Source organism: Dipodomys spectabilis, unplaced genomic scaffold (assembly GCF_019054845.1).
Source record: "Dipodomys spectabilis isolate Male_0828 unplaced genomic scaffold, ASM1905484v1 ptg000174l, whole genome shotgun sequence".
Lineage (NCBI taxonomy): Eukaryota > Metazoa > Chordata > Mammalia > Rodentia > Heteromyidae > Dipodomys > Dipodomys spectabilis.
This window is the reverse complement of record NW_024870851.1, coordinates 5,058,045-5,070,780: the sequence shown is the minus strand read 5'-3', so window position 1 is coordinate 5,070,780 and position 12,736 is coordinate 5,058,045. Positions and strand designations below refer to the sequence as shown.

Here is a 12,736-nt window from a genome sequence, read left to right as displayed (position 1 = left end):
CGGAGGACCCCTGACACTCGACACCCCAAGACGATCGAGCTGATGGCGTCCTCGACCCCTTCTTCGTCCGCAGCCTCCTCGAACGCAGGAGCAGATCCCAATACCACCAACCTGCGCCCCACAAGTAGGTCCTGCCCCAGTTTCCTATCAAATGGACTGCAGGGAAGATGGGGGCGCTGGGACGTCGCGAGGCTGCGCTGTCGGAAAGGGAAAAGGGGAGCGAGGACATGGTGGAGCCTGGGAAACAAATGGGGCTCTCGCCCAGCTCCCCTCTAGAGGTCATTTGGCTGTCAGGGACGTTGGGTGACTCCCGGGGCGCCGGAGCGCGAGGCCCACGCCGGGGCCGGGCGGCGGCGGCCGCTGGGGGCGGCGCGGCGGGCTAGGGGCGCCCGCACACGGCGCCGGGGTTTTGTTGTGCGGTGTTGTGGTTTCTTTTCCTGACGGGATAATAAGGGGCAGGGGAGGGGAGGGGCGAGAGGCGCCCGGGAGTCCCTGCGGGACTAGAGTGCTCGGTCCCCGGCTTTCGTTGAGCTGAGATCGGACCTCCTCCTCTTCCCCCAGAGCTGTGCGCGAAGTCTATAATCAACGGAAATTTCGACGTTAATTGCAGCTTTTAGAGAACTCAGGGCCCCTAATTGCTCCACGTTTGCGTCGAGCTCCTGACGAGGGAGGGGGAAGCCCAGGGGCGGGAGAGGTACGTGAAACGGACGGAACCTCCATCCTCCATACAATTAATCGCATCTTAGACGCAGAAAGGACACGGCAGGGGCGGCAACATTTTGCGTGGCGGGAGGTGCGAGGAGCCGGGGGAGGCAAAGCTTTGGTGGCGGGGAGACACCACCCTTCTCCTTTCTCCTGGACAAAAGTGCTGTCCGCAGGTGCCAGACCTGGGGGCGGGGGGCAGACAGGAATAAAAGGGGGGGCTTTCCCACCCTGAGCCTCCCCAGCTCTGGGGTCTTTAATTTGAACTTTGCTCCTGTCTGCAGAGGCGTGGGGATGAGAGATTTGTTTTTGTCTTTCCAGGTAGGGAAGTAGTATCTCCTTACACCCCCCTCCCCAAATCGACCAGCTCCAGACAGTAAGGGCATTCGGATTTTATTCAGGAGGAGCCTAGTGAAGATAGTGTGGAACGGAGGAAAGGCTCGTCGCGGAGCTTCTGTGGCGCTTTCTGTCCGCGGGAGGAGATAATTGCCCTCCTCCAGGAAGGCGAGGAGGTGTTATTAGGAGGGGCTCCTCTCCAATCCTTTGGCAGCGGGGGTCAGACAGGAGGCCTGGTCTCGAGTGCTTAGGCGACGTTCCAGTTGCCTTCGCAGCTCCCTCTTCCCGCCACCCCGGCGAGCTGCAATCACCCACACACCACAACAAAGAGGGGCTCGGGAAAGCGGCCAGTCCCGGCGCACGTGAGCCGGACACGGGCGGCGGAGCAGACTCGGGGGGACCTCCAGGCCCGCTCGTCTTTTGTCTATCGCTTTGGCCTTGATAGATTTCTTTCCAGTCCTCCCCACATCTCCCAACCACCACCGTTTCTGTTTCTGGTTTTTGTTTCGCTGCTGCACTGGCCGGGCTGGGCAGCAGGGGCATTCGTTAGTCCACCGGTATCCCTGTCCCCCAACAACGAACACCCAGATTTCTCCCATGGGCAGCCCCAGTCCACAGATGCCCAGTCCACATATGGCCTGGAGAGCCTGGATACTACTGAGGTAGAGGCGAGAAATCTGAGGAGCCTTCTTGGAAAGAGCAAGCAGGCTTCTCCAGAAATATTTGTGAGCACCCCCAGGCTGAACTCATCCACCCCAGCCTTGGTCCTCCTCACCCTCCCCTGCAGACACACCCTGACCCGACTCGCTAGTTCCACTTACTGGTTCCTTCAGAGCCTCTTGGGAAATGGCCTTGCTGCACCTGTGCACCTGGGCGCCTGTACTTCCCCTCTTGCTCTAGCAACCCCTGGGTGGCATGTGGATCCGTCTAGTCCCCTGCATTGGTGGTCTAGAATCCTGCTGTATCAACGGGGCCGATTCTTGAACTCTCCATCTCGGTTTTTCTTACTTTCCTCCATAACCTCCCGTTCTGAAAGGCTGTGAAATGTGCCTGAACTTCAGTCTCCGCTGAGTGACCTTGGAGAACTCACTTACCCTCTCTGAACCTAGAATTTTTTTTTTTTTAACATTGGAGTGTTAGATCAACACTTGCCCGGTGGGTTGAATGGAGCTGTTTTGAGGATTTGATGAGATTATATTTAAATCAGAGCACATGATCTGGTGGAAACAGCTCTTTTTGTGCCAGGTGCTGTTGTTGTTGTTGTTAGGGTTTTGCTTTTGGGGAAAAAAAAATGTTTTCCTGCTGGTCAGTGGAACTCCGTCTGTGGTGTGCAGTTTCCGGGAGGAGGTCAGGCCGTTTTCATTCTCCCGCTGGGGCTCTGTTGTGCCTGAGGTTGAATGGCCGTCACCTGCCTATCACAGGCAACCCCCGTGCGCGCTGGAGACCCGGGGTGGGGTGGGGGATGGGGTGCTCAGAGGCCCTTGCTTTGAGGGATGGAGGAGGATTTCACACTCGCTTGCACCCAGGCTTCTCAGGCACAGGTCTGCTTTACACGCGGCAAGTTAACACTAAACCCTGATGGCTTCAAGAAAAATCGACCCCTCCTGGGCCAGAGATGGAGACCCAGAGGAAAGGCTCCCGCTTCCATTCGCGCTCGCCCCCCTGCTCCAGACCGCGCTGTCTCTGGAAAGGGCTGGGGAAAGGCGGGGAAGAGGGGCCTGGGTCGAGAACCCGAGGCCCGCCATTGTCTTCCCGACTCCCCCGCCGGACTGCAGAGCAGCCATGCGAGCCCGATCATCTAGTCAAATACTATTTTTCACCCAATTAATTCCTGAACTCTTCTGCGACCCCATTTCATGCCAGTTTATTTTAAGCTGCCACTCAGCTGGAGACCTGCCAAGAAATTATGAGACGTTTCGGGCCCAGATGCCCGTTCCCTTTCGGGGCTGTTGTGGTCACCCTTCCAGTCGGGGGGCCCAGACCAGACGACAGGGCCTGGTCAGTGGGTGCTGAGCAACTCGAGCGCCCGGGGCTGGCCCTCGGGCGTGGGCTCAGCTTTCGCCCCGCTCCGACTGGGATCTCGGTGGCTGCCAGGCGGCGATCGCTTAGGAGCCAGGTGGGCGCCGGGAGCCCCGTCTTTCAGACTTGCAGAAACTGGGCTGTGCAGCTGACGCCCCGGGCAGGGAGGGAACGCACCTGGAGCTGGGAAGGCGCGGGTCTGCGTGTGGGGCGCGCAGATCTGGCTCCTTCCCCCTAACACGAGAGAGTTTTTAATGGGCGCCGAGGAAGAGCTCCCCTGCCCGCGCTGTCCCCGCCAGCCGCCCACGGTCTGCCCGCGCATCCCTAACCGCACCTTCCCCCCCCTCTTGTTTTTAGCCTATGACACCTGGTGCGGAGTGGCCCACGGATGCACCCGGAAGCTGGGGCTGAAGATCTGTGGTGAGTGGAAGGACCCCGCCGGGGTCCTGCGGGGCCGGGCTGGGGGGCAGCGGCGCGGGGCCGCACTCCGCGGCGGGGCGCGGGGAGGTGGTGTGGATCCTTGTGCTTCGATCTGGTTTTCTAACCTTATCCCATTGTCTCTGTCACACGCACACACATTCACACTCACACACACTCCAAGCCCAGGCTCACCTCCGCCCTCCCCCCACCAGACGGAAAGGGCCTTGTCCTCCGGAGCCCGTGCTCCCGCAGAGAGAGCCCGGTGCAGGGAGCGGCGGGGCGCCCTGTCCCGGCACGCGAGCCGCAGCCCGGCGCCCCCACGCGGCAGCCCGGCTCTGCTGCCCCGGCGCCCGCTCCGCCCGTCAGGCTGGGTCGTGTGGGAGACGCGAAGTGACCCCACGCGGGGACCGACGCGCCCCCTCCTCTTCAGGAACGCGCGCCCCTGCCCCCCTCCCGCCGCCCCCTCCCCCTGGGTCTGGGTGCATAGAAAGTGGTTCTCTCGCTTGGGAGTTTTGCCAGGAGATGTCATAATGGATCCAGATTTTGTTCTGGGGCGGGGGGCTGAGAGGCTAAGGGAAAGGACTGTGTGCAGCCCCTCGGTGGCCAGCCTGGAGGAGGCGTGGGCAGCGCCGGCCAGGGGGTGGGCCCGGCCTTATCTCTGTAGGCAGGAAGGAAAGGAGAAAGAGTAGGCGGAGGCCGATGGAGGGGAACGGGGGGGGGGGGACGGGGGGGGGGTGTCTGGCACGATTTGCCAGCAGGGAAGGAAAATAGATCGGGGAGCAGGGGAGGGGAAGGAACTGCTCTCGGGAGACGTGAGGGCCTGAAATGAAAACGCCCAAGGGATGTCATTTTTTTTTAAGGGAGAAAAGGAGATTTGTTCGAGGGGACACGGCTGAGTGGCTCTGGCTGAACAATGAGGACTTGCTTTCCTCGCTACATTTCACCGTCTAAAATTCGCCAGCCTACTCGGGCTAGAAAATACGGGTGTCCCCAAGGCAGGGTGTGGAGAGGCGGGGGTGGGGGATTAACGAGGGGCTTCTTAAAGAGCCATCGGCCGGCCCGCGGCTGCGCCGGGGAGATAACGGCGGAGTCAGAGCGGGGCACGCCCCCATCCCAGCTCCGGGGCGCACGGGGCCGACCGGCTGCGGGACGCCTGTAGGTCCCGGCATCCCAAAGTAGAGACAGTTTGGAGCCGAAGCCAGCGGAGAGGGAGGGGTTATTTAGCGACCTTTGGAAATCACCACTCCGTTCTGCTTGATCGCATTATTGCGCCCTCCTTGCGTTTTGGGGAGGGTTGCTGTGTGCCTTCAATCCTGAAAAGGGGAGCTCAACTCCTAGCTCAACAGTCCGGCGGCGGAGCAGCCTGGAGGGGTCGGGTCCACTCCCCAGGCACGCCAGGCCGGTGGGCGACACCCGGGTGTCAGCGGGGAGCCCGAGCTTTGTTCTGTTAATAGCCCCCCCTTCGCCCCCCGCCGCCATTCCCTGCTTAATGGCCCATTTCGCGCTAGATCCCTCCAGAGGGCTCGGCGCTCGCCTTCGGCAGCCGTCATTGTTCACGCAGCCGGGCCACTGAGAGAGAGGGCCCCAGCCTCCCCGGGACCGAGGACTGGGTAGGCACGGGCTCGGGGTGCAGGCCACCTGCCCTGCGATCCTGGTCCTGCGGGAGTATTCCTGAGGGAGTCCCCGGCCACCCTCTCCTGCCCCTATGTCCTGATGCTCTTGTGAGGGGACCCTTGCGTCCCAGCGCCGCTTCTGGGGACTCAGCACTTGTCCTCAAAGGGTAAAGTTAACCGAGCACGCGCGCGCCGGGGCGCGCCATCCTCCGCTGCCCCGGAGCAGGGCAGGACCGGGTTAAGCTCTGCTGGGTTTGAGAAACTAGGAGACCCTAAATTGCCATCAGCTGCCCCATCTAGCTATCAGCCAAAACCTTGGGGGAAGAGAGTTCCTGGGTTGTTTCTTCCCTGCTCCCCTACCCCCCTCCCATACATACACACCCCAACACTAGTTTCTGGAAAGTTACAACCTGAGTGACAGGAGAAGAGGATGGAATCGTCTCCTGAGGGGAAATTACCTACTGCTCAAACGCTGTGCCTTTGGGGCCACAGATTAGGAAGTTCCCATTAGCTTTGATTCTGAAAAGGGAACACAACTTCATGAGGATTTCTTTCCCATAGTTTAAGGCCAACTCTGGCTTTCCATTTTAATACACTGGAAGCTGAGTTCAGTCCTTCATTTTGATCCTGGTTGTACAACGCCCTCCTAACCTATACACACCACACCCAGTCCCTCTCTCCCAGACCCTCAAGGTACCTGCTGAAGCATTCTTGACCCAAAGGTACCAAAGCTGATTTATTTTATTTTATTTTATTTTCACTTTAAGACAGCATAGGAACTGTGGTCCTCTTCCCACCCTCAAGTCCTTTTCTCTGGGCCACATATTTCCCTGTATGACATCCTCAGTGCCTTGCCAAATTCAAACCCCATCCACCCTCCTCTTCTTCCCCACAGTCCAAAGAGTGAAGCTGCAGGTAGGTCATGGGTTGTACCCTTAGCTCTGGAGGGTAGTACCTCCCTGGAAGTGAAATCAGACAGAAGAAACCTATGGTTTGTCAAGAGCTGGACAGTAGCTGTGGCCTGGTGGCATGACCTACATAGAATGGGTCCCAAGGAGCCCTAAATTCTGGCTTTGGGCTCTTCTAACCATTCGATGCCTCCATTACTTATTTATTCAGAGGTCCCAAACTTGTTGATTGCTGTCCTGAGTCATGTTATTTAGTCCACACTATATGGGTGTGTTTGATTTTGATTCATCAGTTTTTAAAAATAGGCCTCAAGAATTCTGTATCTCTGCAATTGCAAGGTAGTCCTCCTCAGCTTTTCTCTTTATTCTCAGAATGTGGAGTCTCCTGACCAGTTATCCATAGACTGACATTAGGGCCTTGCAGCTGGAGTACAGACAGAGGTGAAGTTAAGCTTGCCCCTGTCTCAGGAATTCCTGCTCCAAGAGAACTCTTCTGTAGCTAGGAATGTTGTCAGAGCACCCTCCTCTTCATTCTTAAAAGAGATGGCTGCTTCCAGATCATTCACTTGTAAGGATCCCAGTATTTTAGAAAACCAAAGCCTTCCTAAGCAAAGTAAAAGAAATGACAATACCTTAAAACTTTGCATTAGCCGGGCTCCAGTGGTGGCTCACACCTGTAATCCTAGCTACTCAGGAGGCTGAGATCTGAGGATCACAGTTCAAAGCCAGCTCGGTCAGGAAAGTCTGTGAAACTCTCATCTCCAATAAGCCACCAGAAAACTGGAAGTGGCGCTGTAGTTCAAGTGGTAGAGCGCTAGTCTTGAGCTGCAGAGCTGCGGAACAGCACCCAGGCCCAGAGTTCAAGCCCCATGATCGACAAAAAAAAAACACAAAAAAATTGCATTAGTTGAAGCCAGGTGCCAGTGGCTCACACCTGTAATTCTAACTATGCAGAAGGTTGAGATCTGAGAATTAAAGTTCAAACCCAGTGAGGGCAGACAAATCCAAGAGATTCTTATCTTCAGTTAGCCAACACAAAGGCAGAAATGGAGCTGTGGGTCAAGTGATTGAGAATTAGCTGTGAACAGATAGCAAGAGGCCCTGGATATGTGTTTGTATGTATGTGTATTGTTTACCATAACTCATAGTGGCTTTTAACACAAATTGTTTTGCAATATAAGTGTGCTACCCATAATACCATCACAGAATCTAGATAAAATTCTGATTCTTAGTGCATTATAGGAAATGTCCAGCAATAGCTTTGAGTCCAAAGCTATGTCATATTGGTATCTCTCAACTTTATCAGGAGATTTCTAGAAGAAACTCAATGTAAACCAGACACAATATCCAAATCCTAAACTTAGACTTTATTCCTGAAGCGGGTTCCAGGGGGTTTTGAGGTTCAGGGACTTAAGGCTTTCCCAGTAGTGAGTCAGAATCCAGTGGAGGTCAGAAGTTGGGGACTACATAGGTGGGCAGGGCAGACCACATGGTCTCTCCAGCCTAATGAATTTCATAACTACTGTTCTAAGACTAGGGGAACAGTATCAGGATTTGGGAGGCAGGTGATCAACCCTCCTGCAAATGAGCCTGCTTCTGAACTCTGGGGATTTGGAAGAGGGAAAACATAGAAGGAAGGCAAAGGTTATATTCCATCTCTGTACCCAAGTATGCAACTCAATTATAGCTTACCTTCCTCCTTCTGGCGTCCTTTGGGGTTTTGATGGCAAGTTTAAAAGGCTCTGGGAACTGTGAAGGGCCAGGTGTTTCTGCCTTCCTTTTCTTCCCTCCAAAAATAGACTCTGGCTCCTGTGTGTGGGAGGACTCTAATCAGCCTTCTCCTGCATCCCTCTGCCACCCAGCACCACTGAACTGTGTCCTAGGGAAGTAGAGCTGAATTCCCAGATTAACTTGCTTTCCTTTGCACCTCCTGGGAATTTCTTCCAAGCCTATCTAATGATAACTGTGATTCCCCAAGGACCTTTGTGTCTACAAAGACAGGTTTCAGGTCACCAAGAAGCTTTGTGATTCCCCCCACCTTTTTTTTTCAGGGTGCTCCCTTTAGTCCTAGGATTGAGGCTGCACTAAGGAGATGATAAGAAGGGAATGGCCTTGAAGGCTGGGAGACCAGAGAGATAGGAGGAGGGACTGGAAGCTGACATATTCTCTAAGCCCTTTGGCTCCACCTTGCTCCTCATTTGCAGATGGTGGTTTTTTTGTAGTCCTCCAGGGAAGAGATTTCTCCTCCTTTTCAGGGATTCTTAGAGGTGTTGTGAATACTACCCTAAGATCAGACTCTGGCCTTAGAATTTGTTGAGTTCTTAGTAACTTCCTATCTTTATTACAACTGTAGTTTCCATCTGTCAGACTGTAAGCTCCTGGAGGGGATGTCTGTGCCTCTCATTTATCTTCATCTTCCTGTCCTGACTTCATAGAAGACTGCTTTTCCACACGCACTGCTCATCTAGTCCTCGTAGAATTAAATGTCAACACCCATATGATTTAAATATTTCTTTTCTTCCAATACCTTTATTAATGAGGGAGAAGAAGAAGCAAGAGGCATTTGTAGGGGAAAAAAACTGCATTATAGGGTTGGTTCAGGAAAATTACATGTTCTGCCCTAAAGGTTAGCTAGTGACAGAAGAAAGCATCTTCACGAATTCCCAGAACCTCAGCTTCTTCTTCCCTCCCCTGTCTTCATCTTCCTCTTTCCTCTGCTGTCCCCACCCTCTTTCCCCTCCTGTCTTCACCTTCTTCCTTCCTTTACAGTCCTCATCCTTTTCTCATTCTGTAGCTCTCCCCCTCTTCCCATTGCTGACCTCCCCCTCCTTCCTCTGATTGCACAGCACATAAATTCAGCACTGGCCACATCCTCTCTGAGGGTCCCTTCCTTCCAAATTCCATCCTGAGGCTGGTTATTGGAGTGGAAGCTGTCCATTTGACTTAATCCTGAGTTTGCTGTCACATTCAGGGAAGAGAATGGGCCTAACTTACTGTTTCTCTCTTGCATGACTGGGCCTGTACTACTGATGACACTTGGCACTGCCCCTCTCGGCCTGAAACAGAGCAGGGCCAGAGCCTCTAGATGGAAAGCACGGATGCTCACTGGGATTCTCAGCAGAAACAAGAGCCCTGCTTGGAGCAGACTAGTCCAGCAGCTGACCCTTGCTGGTTGGGTAGTTTCCAGTCTCTCTGACCCAGCTTCCTCTGCCTTAGGCTTCTTGCAGAGAACCAACAGCCTGGAAGAGAAGAGTCGCCTTGTGAGTGCCTTCAAAGAGAGGCAGTCCTCCAAGAACCTGCTTTCCTGTGAAAACAGTGACCGTGATGCTCGCTTCCGGCGCACAGAGACCGACTTCTCCAACCTGTTTGCTCGAGGTGATCCCTCACCCACCCCCATATATACATGGTGCTAGCTAGTTGCTTCCTAATGCAAATGTCCTGACTTTTTTGTCCCTGACATTTTACTCCTTTTACCAAGAAAGAGCATTGTTCACAGTGAGTTCATACAGCTCACAAAACTGCTTTTTAGACTTTTCTCTAGTGCCTTGGTTTCACTGTTTCAGAAGGTAAAAGAGAAAGTCTGTAAAGCAATTCTACCTGGAGGTGTGGCTCAAGTAAGCGAGCACTTGCCTAGCAGGTGCAAAGACCTAAGATAATACCCAGTATTGGCAGAAGAAAAAAAAAATCACAACAAAAATCTCTAATTTCAAGCCAGATGCCAATGGCACATGCCTGTCATTCTAGCTACTCAGGAGGCTGAGATTTGAAGGTCACAGTTCAAAGCCAGTCAGGACAGGAAAGTCTATGAGACTCTTACCCCCAATTAGCCTCCAAAAAGTCAGAAGTGGAGCTATGGCTCAAAGAGTATAATGCCAACCTTAAGAGAAAAAGCTAAGGGACAGTGGCCAGGCCCTGAGTACTGGCACACACACACAAATAACCAATTCTAAAGATACAGGCAGAGATAAATATAAATTTGTAAAATCTCTGAATCTAAAGGAATCTAACATTTAAAAATAATTACAATGATTTCTAACACATTTATCCTCCAAGGTTGCCCCCTCCAAGCCACCCTATGAGAAGCTCACCATCTAGGCCACATAATCAAAAACTGTGAGACTCATTTTCCTCACGAGCTCTGTCCCTCACTGCTGCTGCCCTCAAATGCTCATCTTGGTCAGCATTTTTCTGGCAGCTCAAAGGTAGACCCACCACTACAACTTCTGGCAATTCCTATTGGGCCACTAAAGCCAGACCAGAACACTGAAACCTCCGACTGCCCAGGGAACAGACAGAGTATCCTATATATAGCCCAACAGCCTGCCCTGTACTAGAACTGACACCTCCACAGTTGTTGGAGTCCTACACGCTCTCCTCCCTGGCTTTACCACTCTACCTGACTCTGTTTTGCAGTGCCTTAGCCCTAAGTCACCTCCATACATCTCAGGATCCAGGCCCAGACATTAAGGTCAAGATAGGGGTCCCGTGCCTTACCATCTTGAGCCAAGTTCTACTCTCTTGCCACAGAAGCTTTATCCTCTGCTACCAACAGATGGAGCACAACATTAAGGCCAAATCAGGCAATGCATGTCTGATTCTCAGCACAGATATGTACATATCCTGGAATATAGTTAGGCCTGTCAAGATATCAAGGCTGACATTAGGGATCTCTGGACCCAGGAAACCAGGTATGAGGAAGTGATCACATCTCTTTGGCTTTCCTCCATTAGACCTGCTTCCAGCTAAGAATGGGGAAGAGCAGACTGTGCAGTTCCTACTGGAAGTGGTAGACATACTCCTCAACTATGTTCGCAAGACGTTCGATCGTTCCACCAAGGTGCTGGACTTCCACCACCCACACCAGTTGCTGGAAGGCATGGAGGGTTTTAACTTGGAACTCTCTGACCACCCGGAATCCCTGGAGCAGATCCTGGTTGACTGCAGAGACACCCTTAAGTATGGGGTTCGCACAGGTAAGAGTGAGAGCCAGCAGGATAGGCATCTCACCCTGGCCAGTGGTGAGGGCAAGGCATGCTGGAGGAGAAGCGTGGACCTGCTGAGGGGAGGTGGCAAAGTATTGCCCCCAAGAGCAACTCTGGGTAGCAGCAGTTGAATCAATCCCAGCAAGAGTGTGTTGTGTCATCATTTCTTGTAAAAGATTAAAGAGCTACAGGTACATGATAATAGGTCAAAGTTCCCTTTTTTGTTGCTTTAGGCTACTCGGTTTGTTTGGTCACCTTCTCTCCACATTCATGCATGCTTCATTCTGTTCATTCCTCCTTAGACTTGCCTATCACTGACACTAGATGTTTGGGTCCATGTTCTTCCTTTTCTGAATTAGTTTCCTAAGGCTGTCATTACAAATGATCAGAATCTGGGTGATTTCAAGCAATGGAAATCTACCCTCTCACACTTCTGGAGTCTTGAAACTCAAATCAAGGTGTTGGCAAGGCCATGCTGTTTTTGCAGGGTCTTTGGAGATTCTCAGAGAAGATCCATGATTAGCTTTATCTGTTTCTGGGAATTGTGAGCATTCTGCTTAGCATTCCTTGGTGTGGAGCCGCATCAGTCCTACCTCTACCTTCACTTTCATAAGTACATTCAAACTGCCTCTTGTCAAAAGGATAATGGGGCTGGAGGTATGGCTCTGCCTCAGAGCATCTGCCTAGCAAGTAAAAGTCCCAGAGTTCAAACTCCATTACCACTTTCAAAAAATAAGACACTAGTCTTTAAGTTAAGGCTCATCTTAATCTAGCATGACTTGATATTAATTTGATTACAGTATGAAGACTCTATTTTCTAGTAAGGCCATAATTACAGGAACAAGGGATTGGTTCTTGAGCTTATCTTTTTGAGAAGAATGGTTAACCTCAAAAAACCATCAATCAATATTTTCTCTCTCTGTCTTTGTCTCTCTGTCTCTGTCTCTGTCTCTGTCTGTCTGTCTCTCTCTCTCTCTCTCTCTGTCTTTCTCTCTCCTTCCACATGCTACTCTAATCTCTGGAGTTTAGAGTGACCAAATTCTATTTTCTCTTTTTTGTTTCATTGGGCCTGAACTCTGGGCCTGGGCACTGTTGCTCAGCTCTTCAGCTCAAGGCTAGCACTCTACCAGTTGAGCCACAGCTCTTCTGGCTTTTTCTGCTTATGAGGTGCTGAGGAATCGAACCCAAGACCTCATGCATGCAAGGCAAGCACTCTACCACTGAGCCACCTTCCCAGCCACCCAAATCCTATTTTCAACTAGTTGAAAATGCAAGATTGCAAGGTTGTCTTCTTGCTCCCTTTTCACATTAGAGAACTGTTCTCTAATCATTAAAGAGTTTACTTTCCAGTTGTATCAAATCCAGGGACCTTTTGGATCGCTGTCTGAGCTAACAGAAGTAAAGTAGTTTCTATCTTCCCTTCCACAGCCTGGCTTTTCTGAGCTTGGATGTAGACAAGTCTTCAAGAACTGGCAGTTCTTGGTCCAGTTGCCACCACTGGGGAAGCCCCAAGACCACAACTGGCAGGCCCTTGTTCTTTCCTCTTCTTTCTCTTTCTTTGTCTTTTATGTTACCTTTTACTCTTCTCAGTCATTAGAAGATAGATTTAAGATCAGGACTGAGAAAGATGGTGGAGATAAAGCTGAGTAAGGCTATTAGATGTCAAAACCAATGTATGCAATGGATTAATGAGGCTGGCCAAATATTTTTTTAAATTAGGAATCTCAATAGTTTTTGATGTCTGCCAATACCATTG

At 52.1% G+C, this 12,736-nt stretch overlaps 1 protein-coding gene across 2 annotated transcripts in view; it reads left to right on the top strand.

Moving 5' to 3' along the window:
* The window catches only part of Gad1 (glutamate decarboxylase 1), a 38,050-nt gene continuing 25,314 nt past the window's right edge, over nt 1-12,736 (top strand). For both annotated transcript variants that reach the window (XM_042694154.1, XM_042694156.1), the window contains exons 1-4: nt 1-124; nt 3,415-3,477; nt 9,215-9,373; nt 10,729-10,971. In XM_042694154.1, the coding sequence (XP_042550088.1) occupies nt 43-124; nt 3,415-3,477; nt 9,215-9,373; nt 10,729-10,971 (547 nt within the window). In that variant the 5' untranslated portion in view covers nt 1-42. The remainder of the gene's footprint in view (nt 125-3,414; nt 3,478-9,214; nt 9,374-10,728; nt 10,972-12,736) is intronic.